The 14633-nt window shown below is 34.7% G+C and overlaps 1 protein-coding gene across 1 annotated transcript in view; it reads right to left on the bottom strand.

Annotated features, from left to right (window-relative positions):
• LOC121321950 (low-density lipoprotein receptor-related protein 2-like) overlaps positions 1–10551 on the bottom strand; it is a 59941-nt gene extending 49390 nt beyond the window's left edge. Inside the window, exon 1 of the mRNA XM_041261338.1 lies at positions 10485–10551. Coding sequence (XP_041117272.1) covers positions 10485–10551 — 67 coding nt within the window. The remainder of the gene's footprint in view (positions 1–10484) is intronic.
• Positions 10552–14633: the final 4082 nt, after the last annotated feature.

Here is a 14633-nt window from a genome sequence, read left to right as displayed (position 1 = left end):
ACCCTGATTTATTATGTATGCTGTAGCTTGTCAGAAACCTAATTTGGATAAATGGTGGTACCGAGTGGTACTGGAGCATTTACACCCAAATTCTTTGTGCAATGAAATGCAAGTTGGTGGTTGGTGGTGCAGGTCTAGGGTTGGTGGTCTAGGTATCTTATCAACTACCTTTAAACACATTGACTCCCTTGCAAAATATGCACAAGAAATAGCTGCGTGATGTGAACAGCTAACACATGAAACAGCTCTACGGACATTCCTTCATTGATCTGAACGTCACTGTGGCAAAGTGCCCCGCCCCTGGGCTATTTATTTGTGTTGTATGTAGTGAGTTAATGTTGGTGTATAGTCACTGGTACACGGGATATAAATGGGTCTGTGTAACACAGGTGTTTAAAATGGATTGCACAGCACTTCACGTGCAGGTAAAATGTAATAATATGTGAGCACAGGGAATTGCACTTTTATTAATTCACGTGCAGTGGTACCGAGACTCCAAATAAATGATTGATTAGCAATCGAGTCTCGGTACAGCTGCATAAAAGCAGCATGTTTTTACTCACTTGGGGTTGTGGAGACAGAGGTAACAATAATAATAACAGTTAAAATATCAGCTCACCGTGTTTGTCTGTGTAGTCTGTTTTGTTTGTCTCTTTATTGTGGTGAAAGTGCCGTGTCCTGTGTTTTTGTTTGTCTTTGCAACCTTTGATTTTCTGTTTGTTCATTAGTAAATGCTGAGCGAAAAAAATCGCTCAGCTTCACCAAACTCCACCGCTCTGTTGTTCATTTCCTGGTTCCTGGTTTCTGGTCTGACGTCACCCACTGCAGCCGTCTTTGTGACAGTTACATAGCAGGATCACCAGTTGAGTGCACTCAAAGAACATTTCCAGGCATTCATTTATTTTGAATGCATTCAGATATGTAACTATTTCAGATACCTAGCAAATAAGGAGGAACAAAAATAGAACGTTCTCTGTGTGCACAACTGTACCATGTTCAGTTTCCTATCTATGTATCTATTTCATAATGCAGGGCAACTTCACAAACTTCACACCAACTGTTTTAAAATTTAAAAAAATGTGACCATTAATTCACCATAAACTTCAGGAAAAAGAATATAAAAACTATAAGAATACTTGTCATATATCTAAGTCCACATATTTTGGATAGTAACTCGTAGAAAATCATGCAAGTCATTCAGGATTTCATTCCAATTGCTAGCTGTGACATGACTATTCAGCATGCCTATTAGGTTTCCTTTAAATGAGACACTAATCTTTGTAAATTTAAACCCCTAAACATTATTTTAGCCTCCACTGCCCTATGAACTTTTGAGCAAAAAAGAACATACATTAAGTAGTAAAAGAGGCATTGTAGACTAGCGATCCAGACTGATAATGACTTCAAATAAAAAAGGGGAATAATTGGTTAAGATAGTGAATTTTACAACTAATATGAGAAGACTTGCATTATCTGTTAGAACAGTAAATAGTTAATATTTATAGACATGTTTTATACTGTATATAACACACTCCTTGTCTAATGCTAAGTGGCCACATGTATTGAAACATAAACTTCATTGGCAACTCATTTTAAATTAAAGATGTCATTAATTGACTTGAATGCATTGCTAAAACGATTTCAATTTCAGAAGCCAGTAAACAAAGTAAAACTAAACTTCTTAGTCCAACACCTGCATTGAATAACAATTAGTTCCATTCAGTACTTCAAACTGACCTGTGGAGAATTGCTCTGATTTCCAAACTAATCTACACACCTGTAGTGTATCGTCAAAACAGCCTGAAAACAGGTTAAAAAAGAACAGAGTGCCAAATGGGTGCCACACTAAACATACTTTAATACTGTGTAAAAAAAAAAAAAACTAATGGCAACCTCCACTGTTTAACATATCTGTTTGTCAGGAGGATGCATTATGGTATTCTACTGTACTAATGCAAAGTAGTGTGTACATTCCTTTTGTACAACAATGCTAACAGATTTATATTACAGTCCTTAAAGAGTGAATGGCAGGGTTCCGAAAAATATAGCGTTGCACGTCCCCACAAGTTGCTACAACTGTTTTAATAATGTACCTGTAGTTTTTCTTTTCATTGTTAACATCCTGACAACTTTTTACACTTACAACTTTAAATTCTCTTTCAAAGCTATTTTCAAAATGTCTGCTCTAGTGCACTGATTATTGCCCACGTTGTCAAACAGATAACACAGTAATAACAATCCATGATGTGGTAATGAAAAGAAAAGCCCGAGCACTTGTTATGTTTATTTTTTTTTATTTTTTCCAATCGCTCCTGCAGTGATTTTGAGGACAGGTCTCAAACCCCAGTGCACTAGAGCGGACATTTTGAAAACAGCTTTAAAGTTAGAAGTGTAAAAAATTGTCAGGATGTTAACTGATTACTAGGTACATTAACCAGTTCTAGCAACATGTGGGTACATATAATACTATATTATATGAATGGCGTTTCTCTCAAATTAATTAACTGACATATTTCATCATAAGTATTTAACTTTTTTCACTTAAGCAAAAATGTTGTTCACTTATTGTACTCCCTTAACTAATGATAAAATTGCCTTCAGTCACCTGAATGAACCCGAAGGCTGCATTAGCAGATGTAATACAGCAGTAAGACAAAAGGGTTACACAGTATTCAAGAAACAGAACAGACGAGGTATGCAACAAGATCACAGCAATCACTTAGATCATCATAGCTTACCATGCAGTGAAAAAAAGCATATTGGGGACTAGATTTTAGTGAATGAAGATTCAGAACTATCAAGACACAACTTACAAGGTACTGTAGTTCATTTATGGTTCTCTGTTGTTTTGTTACTGTTTTCTTCTATGGCTCTGTCACCGATTGTAGTTAAATTTGGATAAATTAACCATATTAAATTGGTTTGCTATGGTAATAAACAGTGAGAAATTAGGGGCCTGTTTTCATTCCTCCACTTGAGAGCTAACTTTGCCCTTAATGCCTATTCCTGACTGATGCTGGGAAGCTGACTCATGCTTTTGTCTCATCTAGCATAGTTTATTGTAATGCTCTGTTAACTGGCATTCCTGTAAAAGTTTTCTTTCAAGTTGTGTAAAATGCTGCTCCTGGGGTTTTAACAGAGACAAAGGAACATCCCTTTAGTCCTGGCCTCTCCACAGTGGCTCTCAGTACAATTTGAAACAGATTTTCAGGTTTTGCTTTTAACTTGTAAGACTATGAATTGTTTTCCCCCCACATATTTAGCAGGATGCAGGATTGCTGCGGCTCCCCATGACTAAAATGCAGACTTAAGGGTGAAAGGCCATTTTGTTATTAGGCCCAAGTCTCTGGAGTTCCCTGCTGCAATTTGTCAGATTCTCTGAGTCTGTCTCAGTTTCAATCCAGCCCAAAGGCATACCTTTTAAATGGAATTTCTTAATTCATTTTATTATTTGCTAAATTGGCAATTGAATTATGTGCCGACTGACTGTTAATGAGTTTTGACAATTGACAACATCATGTAGTAAATTGCAAGTGAAACAACTCAGGGTTATGTACTATCTCATCTCACAAAATAACACCCTGGGTAATTTCCTTCATAAATAACTGCTATTTGTTTTTCACTACAATGAGTACATAGCACAATGTTTATCTGTTTACAGCACCTGCTTTTTTAACTACTCAAAGACATCCTGATTTATTCTAGTCTACAGTAGCTCCGACCTGTGGGCCTTCACCACCCAATAGGTGCTATCTAAACGAAGATTGTGCTTTAAAATCACTTAATGGGAGATTAATACAAAACAGTAATTTAAAAAAATAATATGTACACTTGGTTTTTTGTATCCTATTTGTAAAGGCTTTTCATAATAATAAAATTGCATATCCAATAAAAAAAAACTTTGTTACAGTGCAAGAGATTAGAACTATCTTAAAGCGCCATTGGACTGCAATAAAGGCCTCCTAGCAACATTGGAGATATTCATAATCCCCACTCTCTATACATTACATTAACAGCTTTAATCAAGTTCTGCCAAAATACCATCAAAACTTCAGGCAGAAATCAAGGTTTTAAAGCCTAATTTTCTGATTTCCTAACTTAACAAATGTGAGGTGCAAGGAAGGTGTGGTCGTCACTGTGTATATAAATGAAAGGTTTGTTTATTTCACAGCGTTAAAGTTTTTGATTGTATAAAATCGTTTTACTCAGGTCTCAAAATGGGGTTCTTTTCATAATCCTAGGCAAAGGGCTCCTTTATCATTAGGTCACGGCAGTCCCACTGTTTCAGTTACTGGCAAAAGGACCATTCATGGTTACAGTAAGGGGCATTGCCTACTATGAAAGGACTGCTTTAGGCAGGATTATTGCTATTTAACTTTAAATCGCATTTGTGTACTAAATGTCAGCGACACATGAAAACACAGGCTTGGTACCTAAGAAAGCAAAAATAACTTTTTATTTTTCAGTTTCCTCTCTGAAGTCGGTTTTAATTAGCAAAATTAAATCTAAACTAAGCAAGCTGGCTAAAAAAAAAAAAAAAAAAAACTGTAGGTGTAGATTCCTATGAAACAAAGAGAAGCACCCTAGGAATTTTCATAAGAAAGAAGCCTCCTAATAAGCCAGGGGCTGCTGTGAAATTGCAATGGGACAATGGAAGACCCAGCATGAAAAGTGGCTAATAACTGGATGTGTCAACATGCTAAGCAAGCACAAGAGATGGATGACAAACAGTCTATAGCGCAGTGAACTTTCCCTGAACACCGAACAGGCACGGTCTCTGATGCACTTGTCTTCCTCTGCGTTTCTTTCTAGTAAACTTAGTACTGAAAGGTTTTTTTTTTTTCGAATTTCATCAATTCCAGTACTATGCTGTTTTAGTGTATTCTGTCTCTAACCCTGAATGTGCACGAATAATACTGCTGGCAACATGGAGCGTTTAGCTGGTGTATGTTGTCACAGCAGACTACAGCTTCTTGTTTTATATGTAAATGAAAGTAACAGAATGCAGTCAACTGCTATACAAGATAATGTGGCTCTTGGAGTGGCACAAACAGAAAGTGTGAAGTTGACATAATTTAACAGGGATGGGGAAATTCCCCAGTTCTGGGCTGGAGTTGATTAACCTACCACAATTAAGGATTTCAGGAAACAGCCACCCAATAAAAAGAGGCCTTGCTTCTCATTTGGTGAGACTTCTGAGGAAGCAGGTTGTTTTTTTTTGGGGTTGTTTTGTTTAGCCAGTGAAGGCATCGCCAAACCTTTTATTTTTGTAAGTTTTGCTTTTTATCTTTTTTGTGTTTTAAAGCTTTGTTTTGGCCCTTGTGCCCTTTCATTTTTGTGTTTATTTATAATAAAATAGTTATTTTTTTTGAACTGCAGTCTGTCTCTGGGCCTCTATCCACTCGCCAGCCTGCCACAGTGAAGTTGACATAATTTAACAGAAACAGTTCTGGGAGAGTTATTAACCTACCACAAAAAAGGATTTCAGGAAACAAACACCCAAAAAAGAGGTTGTGAGTGGTGAGACTTCTGAAAATCATGTACACTGTTTTGTTTAGCCCCGATACCATATATTAAGAAATGGATTCATACATGAAACACTTATTTAAGATATGATTTTAATTACTGACGTTATTTAACAGTTTTCTATATAATTCTTTCAAAGCTTCTAAAAGCACCCATTCTATGGGGGCTACAGTTAATCTACTTTAGGGATCTATAGCATAGCAATTTGAACAATTCTACTTTGAAACTCAAGAATCCAACTTAAACCATTGTTTCGTGCAAATTCAATTACATGTTGATGATCACATTTTAAAGTACTACATATGTATTTTGTTCTAATATTTATCATATTTGGAATATGTGTCTGTGTTGCATGTCATCAGCTACTTGTGGTAAAATTAAGAGTTTTGTTTTTTGTACTATTTTTCTTATTACAAAAAAAAAACAAACGTACCCGAATAAATGTTCAAAAAAGACATATCTATAACCCTGCAATGCTAATAAGTGATACTGTGCTGCCAAATGCCTAGATACTGATGGATTACTATTTTGTAATAACAGTTTATCACACTGTAACTATCAAGTCATTCACAGTATTAAGGTTCTATTTAAAAAACATTTAAAAGGTGTTTTTTCCAGCAGCATAAATATGAACTTATATTTAAGGTAGATTATAAGGTAGATGATAGAGCAATCATTTACAAAAGCTACTACAGTATAAACTGTAACCAACACAGCTATTTGAAAAAATGCATTCTACTGGCTGATATAAATTTGTTTCCTGGATAATAAACAATTTCTATCATGGATTCATTAATAAACAACTACTGTAGTTGTCAGTCTTCCCCAGAAACTGCTAAAAGGTTTTTATTTTGAAGGATCTGGGTTGCTGAGGTACAATTACAATCCCCAGATAACTTCAAAGAAGCAGCTCAACACTGCAAGTGTGAAAAGATTTCTATAAACCGATTATTTTACATTCATTTTGGAACATATGTTAGTTATATTTTGCTCTTTACTGCAGATGTATGTCATGATATAAATGATAATGCTAAAATGTAAATGACTATTTACCACATAGCTAGATAGAGTGAGTGCTTTACTAAAGCTCTTGTTTACAGCAAAATAATTACGACTTTAGTTTGTGCCAACTGTGCTAACTTCTGGTCAGGTTTTTAAACAGCACTGGCCTTATTGCTCACGAATTGACACTGAACTGTAATCTACGTTTAAAGTTACATTTACAAGTTGTGATGACTAAAGAGCAAGGGTCAAATTGCTTACATCCTTTAAAGCAGAGGTGCCCAATCCTGGTCTTGCAGGGCCAGTGTCCCTCCTGGTTTTTGTTCCAACTGTACACTAAATTGCTTAATTGAACTAATTAAGCTTCTAATAAGTGCTTGATTGGTCCAATTAAGTAATTTAGAGGACAGTTGGAACAAAAGCCTGGAGGACACTCGGCCCTCCAGGACCAGGATTTGACACCCCTGCTCTAAAGCAACAACAAATTCCAGATTCTGTCTCATCTCACAGCTTCTGTCTGTTCTTGTCTTCTAAGTATCATAAGCAAAAGTGTACATTTAAATTTACCTATTTGTCACCATTATGTTGTTAAATGTTGTGTTGTGCTAAAAATGCTTTATGCCATAAGCTTTAAACAGCAGCCTGTCACTGCCAAGGAAGCTCACTAATACATTGTAAATTGTTTGGATTGGGCGTTCGAGTTTCAAGGTTACTGTTGACTGCTTTTTGAAATGTCAAAATTGTGTTCGATGAAATGGTAGCCGTATCAGTCCAGAGACGATAGACAAAGAGGAGAAGTGCAACCTTTTTATTAGACTAATTAAACAATAACTAATCACTACCTTTCAAGCCCTCAGAGGTCTCTTTTTCAGGTGAAAGTAGGAAAGAGAGATTGATGTTTTTGGCGTATTTGGAGGTAAATTCATTGGCAAACGTCACGATTCAAACCGGACTCCTAAGTCTCTAAAACTGTAAAGTGCAGCAGCAATTTGCTGACAGTGCGGTAGTGATTTACAACATGATGATTGCATTTATTAGGGCAAGCTTATGCTCTGTTGAACCTGGATGTTTTAGCTTTGTAGAGTAACAGAGAGAGCCACCCCCTGTCATACCGTACATGAATGGGATTTTATAAATAAACGTGTGACTTCAAGAGTCCAGTTCACAAGGCTTTAATCTATTAATTATGTAAAGAATGATTTTGTTTTGATGGATTAAATATAAATGTATTTTATAGACTGAAGAATATTTAAATGTATCCAATATGGCAAACTGACTGCACTGTAGAAATATAAATTGTCTGAGATCATTATTTTTAAACTAAATATACTGAATTCAATACCTGGGTTTGATTTATTTATTTATTTATTTTACATCTGTAATCTGTAATTTGCACTGCCATTAATACTAAGACCTGCTGTATAAAATGTATAAGGAATGAAACAGCATGTGTCTTGAGTTTAAAACAATAGTAAGCTTTAAACTAGCTTTCTGTGCATGTAATGTAATACTTATTGATTCACAAGCATTCTGAAAAAGAGTTGAGTGTGTCAAAATAAACTATATTAAATTATATAAAGTAAAGGAGCATTCTGTTCCCTTAGATAACAAGGTTAATGAAAACCATCACCTGGGTCACTGATCAACCTGGGTTATCTAATTATCAACTAATTAACCAAGGTAACTTCACTTTCAACAAAAACATGTGAAAATCATTAACGAGTTTACTGTCAATGTCAGCACCTCTTATGCCAAAATATACCTTTTCACACTTTCTTTCATACAAGTACGCCCAACAAGCTGTATCTACAATTTACAGTAAAACCTTTACCACCTATACAGAGTAATAACTTAATTAAACTGTGTTGATATCATTTCTTTAGACTTTTAATGCCAATTTACAAGTAGCCCCACAGGAAATAGGAATTAGTGGATTATATTATGAAACTGTACCCTGCCTGCCCGACACATGAATCGTTTCCTCATTTTCTCTGAAACACGAAGTATAAACGTGGATTAAAACAGGATTTCATTGCTCAGATTTCTGTAAAAGACACGTTGGCTTGACTTACAAGAAACTACGGAGTGCAATATACTGTACACTTCTTCAACATCAAGAATCTTCTAAGCCAGTCCCAGGCTGGACTTTGTCTTTTAATAATTTGAAGACTAACAGCCAATGTGTAAATAACTCCTTACCAGATATTCGGTAAGGTTTAACTTTAAAGACATTTACTGCAGATAATGAACATTGTATATACCTGACACAGTTCACTAGACATCAAAAAAACAAGTCAAGTATTATAAATTACTGAGAGCAAAACAACATCCCGTAAGTCAGCTATGAACACTGGACAGTTAAAACATTACTAATGCCTTTTATCTCACACAAGAGCATCAGTTGATGGTGCAAGTTTAAAACAATAGCACCACTATCCCCATCTATCAGAACAGATGGAGCTGTGGCATGTTTATATGAGGTTCGTTGTCATGTTTTTAGAATTGTTCCTAATAGTTTTTTTAATTACTTCTTTAGTATAAGCACTAGTGAAAAAAATAGGTACTGTGCTGGTAAATAGTTTATTTGTACATTATTAATGTCCTTGCAAAGTCACCAGTAACAATGTTTTTTTTTTTTAAGTCATTAATTTTACATTTGAGATACAACTATAGCCAGAAGTTTTGCATCACCTAGAATTTAAGATTGATGTAATTTAATGTTGATGTGATTCAATATGTTAACGTAGCATTATTCAGCAGGTTTCAATTGATGAAGCAAAATTCTATAGGGTGATGCAAAACTTTTGGCCATAGCTGTAGACTTCATGAATGGGGAAACAGTTATTTCGCATACACTTTTGAATGGAGTGATTAGAAGGGAGTGAGCTGTACATGTCAATGTGTTCTGCATGAAGTACCTAACATAATGCTATTAGATACTGTAGGATCTGCTATTGATTCTTACAAATGTCCTTAACCAGTACAACACTGATCATACTTCTTACCGTCCAGAAAATTGTACAACAATGTAATGTACCTTGCTTCTGAAACAGAAATGATTCCTGCCAGCAGCAGCTGTAGTATAATCAGTTACTTGATTCACACTAAGGAGCTTATTCCAAGGGTTGAGCAAAGGAAAGAAGATTATAATCTGAGTGGGTCTGCACAACTCTGCACTAGAAAATCCAAGAACATGCAGCGCAGTAAATGAATGGATCTTATCCCTTGAGGCAACAATGGGACTTACACTGTCACTGTATAAAACTGGCTCTGTAAAGTTAAGACTTCTTTAAAATACTTGTACTGTACAAAGAGTGGAGGAGTTTCTTCAAGTCAGATTTGTACCAGTGGTCACATGCTCTGTTACCTAGCAACGGCAAAGCTCAGGCAAAAGTTCTCCCAGAGAACTTCAAATCTGGCTGAGGGAGGCTTTGTGCACAAGATTAAAGTAACGTTTCTGAATTAAACTCATTGAAAAAAACACAACAGCGTCATAAAATGGCATTAACTTTCTTATTTATACAAACCCAATAGACATATTATGGAATGATAAAGGTCATTGTATACTTAAGAGAAAAAACGCCTTCATTTTTCTAAAATGGGTAATTATTTGCACATAATAATGTGATTGCACTTTGCAAATCGTATGTAGAGAGACATCACTTTAAATCAGCTGTAACCGTACATGTAACATTTAATGACTTAATTAAATGATTCCACATACTGACAGAACATTCCAAAAATGTTCTTTAATTTACTGGCAATATACTAACAAACTAGTGACTTCACCCATCTAAACTTAATTACAACCATTCATATCCAATCACACCTCAAATAAGTAATGAAGTGAAAAGCAGTAATACAAAACAAAAAGTAAGTGCTAGCTGGTGGAATGCGTTGTATGTTCCACTGTACCGTGGTCATTTTACAGCTTTGAAACCCTGTGTTTAACTTACCTTGGGAATGGCACTGGAGAGCAAACAGAGTTAACAGCAGAAGTTTCGAAATGATTCCTTTGTACATTCTGATGCAGGGACCCAGTTGGTCTGTCCAGCTCCAATGGAAGCTGGGCTGATGGAGGTGCTTTTGAGACTGGGATGGTGATGCTGCTTGCCTCTCTTTTTCTTATCCCGCTAGTTGATGAAAAAGGGCGTGTTCTAGAGCTGAGACATTGCGCTTTGAATGCACTCCCCCTTATTCCGGCCCACTGGATAAAACCCCTTTTCTAGTCAGGGACCCAGGAATCAGCATAATGTAATCATACACAAGACCGAGCTGTCTACCTTGTGTGACAATGCACTGTCGGCAATTTTAACGCAATGAAAATACTGGAATATTCTCTACATTTACTCCATCAATCCACATGTCAGTGATTCTATATAGAGATGACCCTGTAGTCAATAAAAAACAGTGCCGGTGAGTGGTGACCAATGTTCCGGAAGATGTTACAAAATCAATCCTCAAAAAAATCACACTGCGCATAATATATTAACATGCAGCAGCATACGGGACTTACTAAAAATCTAGTGTTATTTAATTTGCTCCAGTCTGTTTACCAGGACATATGCCTATTAAAATAGTCTTTGATTGTGTGATAGAGTTACTCTTATTAATTGTTTTTATTTGTATTAGAATATTTAATTTTGATTCCAGTATTTTTTGTCTATGCGTTTAACAATTTAGGGGTTTTTAATTTAGTTAAAGCACATATAACCAACAGCCAGTTTGTAATCTTAACATAATAAAAGTCCACTTGAAAAGACAGAGGGGGGGCAACTTGGTGCATTGGTACGGGACAGCACGCGGGGAAGATCAGCATATTAAATTAGTTTTCCGACGCGTCCATACCACAATGCAAAAAAATTTTGGGGGGTGCATTCCGTTAAAACCGGGGGCCCGATTCACAAAACTTTTTTTATATTTTTTTATTTATTTATTTATTTATTTTATTTTTTTGTTATAGCTCATGGTTTATTTTAAGAATGTTTTCACTTTCCATTGATTAGGCCTCAATAAAGTGTAAGGTTAATTAAATTGTTCCACGATGTTGTTGGTTTGTTCCATCTAATCTATCAAAACAGATTTAAAAAAAAAAAAAACTCGTTATAGCTTTGCGAATATTACATTTCAAACACGTCTTACTACGGGGGAAAGATTGTTTCGAAATTCACTGGGTTTATTATTCATTCCCCTGCTTTGAAACTTGTTTGAAGTCTTTTCGTGGTTTCACAGCAAGTGTCAGGCTGACCAAATGCAACCAGCTGAGTTTCATTATGGGCTCGACTCCCGATGAGGTACTAGCTTAATCCAACTGCAGTTTCGGGAGGAGGGAATATTACACGATAGAAATGCCTCAAAACTGCTTGTGTATGTGAACGAAATTAAATTGAAAACAAGACATGACAAAACAATATTTTTTTTTTTCAATAAGGCATTTTGGTAAAAGGGTAATTGTGAATGTAAAATCTGACACCTGACACTTGTATGCGAACTAGTGCATTTAAACGTGCAAAATTCGCAACAAAATTAAAACTCTCAGCCAATGGGTGAACGTGAAAAAAATGTGCATTAGCAAAATGTTTTTTTGAATTCTATAATATATAAAAGACGCAAGTACAGCGCTGAAAAATTCATTAAAGCAATATGATTTTTTTTCACTATTGTTATTAGTGTTATTTGTAGTGATGTGCATGTACATTTTCCTTGCGATTTAACTAAAAACTGTATGATAAAAAAATGACATTAGTGAGAAAATTAACACATGGATCTGCTCATTTTCTTTTTTTATATTATCCATTACCTATTATTCCGCAAACCTCATGTTAATAGAGCTGTTGGGTAAGCAATTACACGGGGTAAATTAGGATGCAAAAGGTTACATTTTAAAACTCCAAAACCAAAGTCCAAAAACAGCAGTGCCAATCACCAGATGAGCACATCAATTATTAATCGTAAACAAAACAAGATTCTTAGCTTTTCACAACAGCCAGCGATTTATACCAAAAAGAGACAAGCAGGTTAGAATTTAAAGTTTTTACATTTTCAGATTTTGTTTCCATCACGCTAAGATTCACAGGTAGACACAAAAAAGAACACTTAATATTAGTTTGCAACACAAGGGTTAGTGGTTTTACAATAAAATAAAATACATTCAAATCATTTTAAAATATCACAATCAGCATATTTAATGAATGAAACTTACACAATTCATAAGTACACAATAACTACCTCAGCTCATTCATTTAACAGTCCGTACACCTGAGGCTGTTACCAGGCAGATCTGTGTTTCATACCACCGGTTAATTTTATGAACAATGCACATTAATGCAGACCTGCCAGCTCTCTCTTATTTGCCGGGACTCTCTGGTGTTTTGGACACTTCTCTCAGACAACTCCCTGGACTGATTTTGTCCCGTATTTTGCTGAGAACTCTACTGTTAACCCCCTTTATGTCAGCAGACCTGTAATGTATACATTTATTTATTTTGTTACCCAAAGGGGTCGTTGCAGGCATTCAGTGGCATAGTTGACAATCTACAATGGCTGCCCTCCTCTCTCCCTCTCTCTCTCTCTCTCTCTCTCTCTCTCTCTCTCTCTCTCTCTCTCTCTCTCTCTCTCTCTATATATATATATATATATATATATATGACAATGACATTTTACTGACAGTTACTGTTTTCCCATCAATATGTAACTACTTGTAGACAATCTATTAAGTATTAACTAGTGTTAATCTTCCCCATGTTTTGTTCGTATTTTGAAAGGAAAAATATAGAACTAAAAAGAAAAAAACAGGTCAAACAATCTGATTATTTACATTTTCCCAACGTTAATTGTTTTCTTTTTGTTTTACAAAAATACCTTCCATTTAAGAGAATTATTAGTAAATCTAATATAGACTGTATTTGTAGCATAATGAACTCGAATCTCATCTGGAAGTCTCATCTGGAGTCTCAGTTTAAATCAAAAATGTCGGTCTGGCATATATAAAAACTATATTATATATATATATATATATATATATATATATATATATATATATATTTATATATATTATATATATATGATATTATATGGATATTGGGTAGAATACTTGAGGGGTGAACTTGAATGGATACACAAATGCTTCAGTTTGAAAGATAATAAGAAATTTACAAAAACAATAATTGCAGGGGTAAGTAGATTTTATTTTATAAAACAAAATTATGTATCTACTAAGAATAGTGCACATATGTATCAAACTGTGTGACTGATACCAGAGTTAAGACTCCAAGATTGAGACATCAAGGCCATGGGATGAGTAATGTCTTTATCTCCTGTGTGTTCTGAACTTTAAAAAAAAAGAAAGAAAGAATCACAGAAAATGCTACTTTAATAAACTTAGTTTTAAGTTTTTAATCTGCAAATAAATAAATAAATAAATACATAAAAAAGTTTGGTGAAAAGGTTTGAATGCCCACTAGATTGTAACAACCAACGACCAACGATTAAATAAAGCTTATAATATGTAAACACACATTTTAAAATAAGGTAAATTGTAATGAAAATCTAAATAAATATACAAAGACTCAAATGAATTTTGGTACTGAAAACTAATTGTCATACGTAGAATAAGAAACCGTGTCTTTCGGTTGTGTAAATCAGACAGACCTACCATTTATAATATATATAAATACTGTATATATATATATATATATATATTATATATATATATATATATATATATATATATATATATATATATATATATATTATTATATATATATATATATATAACTACTGACATGTTATTTATTAAGCATGTTATTTATATCTCATGCTGTTCTTGGCACATAGCTCCAAAATAAACTAAAATATAAATAATAGAATGCATAATATACCTTAGAATAATCTTGGAAAGCTTCAAATTACAGTGGAATAAGGTATTTGCTTGGAGATGGGGCTATCAAAGGGTTTTATTAAAGCTGACCGCATAAGAAATCGTAATGCATCTTTAAACTTGTTAGACAGGGTCATTGAGTTTCAATAGAATAAGTAACTTAAACGGTATGGTAAGTGAACAGTGAAATGCAGTGGGCTAATCAGTTATTGACCTTTCTCTGTTT

Source organism: Polyodon spathula, chromosome 10 (genome assembly GCF_017654505.1).
Source record: "Polyodon spathula isolate WHYD16114869_AA chromosome 10, ASM1765450v1, whole genome shotgun sequence".
Taxonomy (NCBI): Eukaryota; Metazoa; Chordata; class Actinopteri; order Acipenseriformes; family Polyodontidae; genus Polyodon; species Polyodon spathula.
The sequence above is the reverse complement of the archived record's forward strand: the minus strand, read 5'-3'. Positions and strand labels throughout refer to the sequence as shown.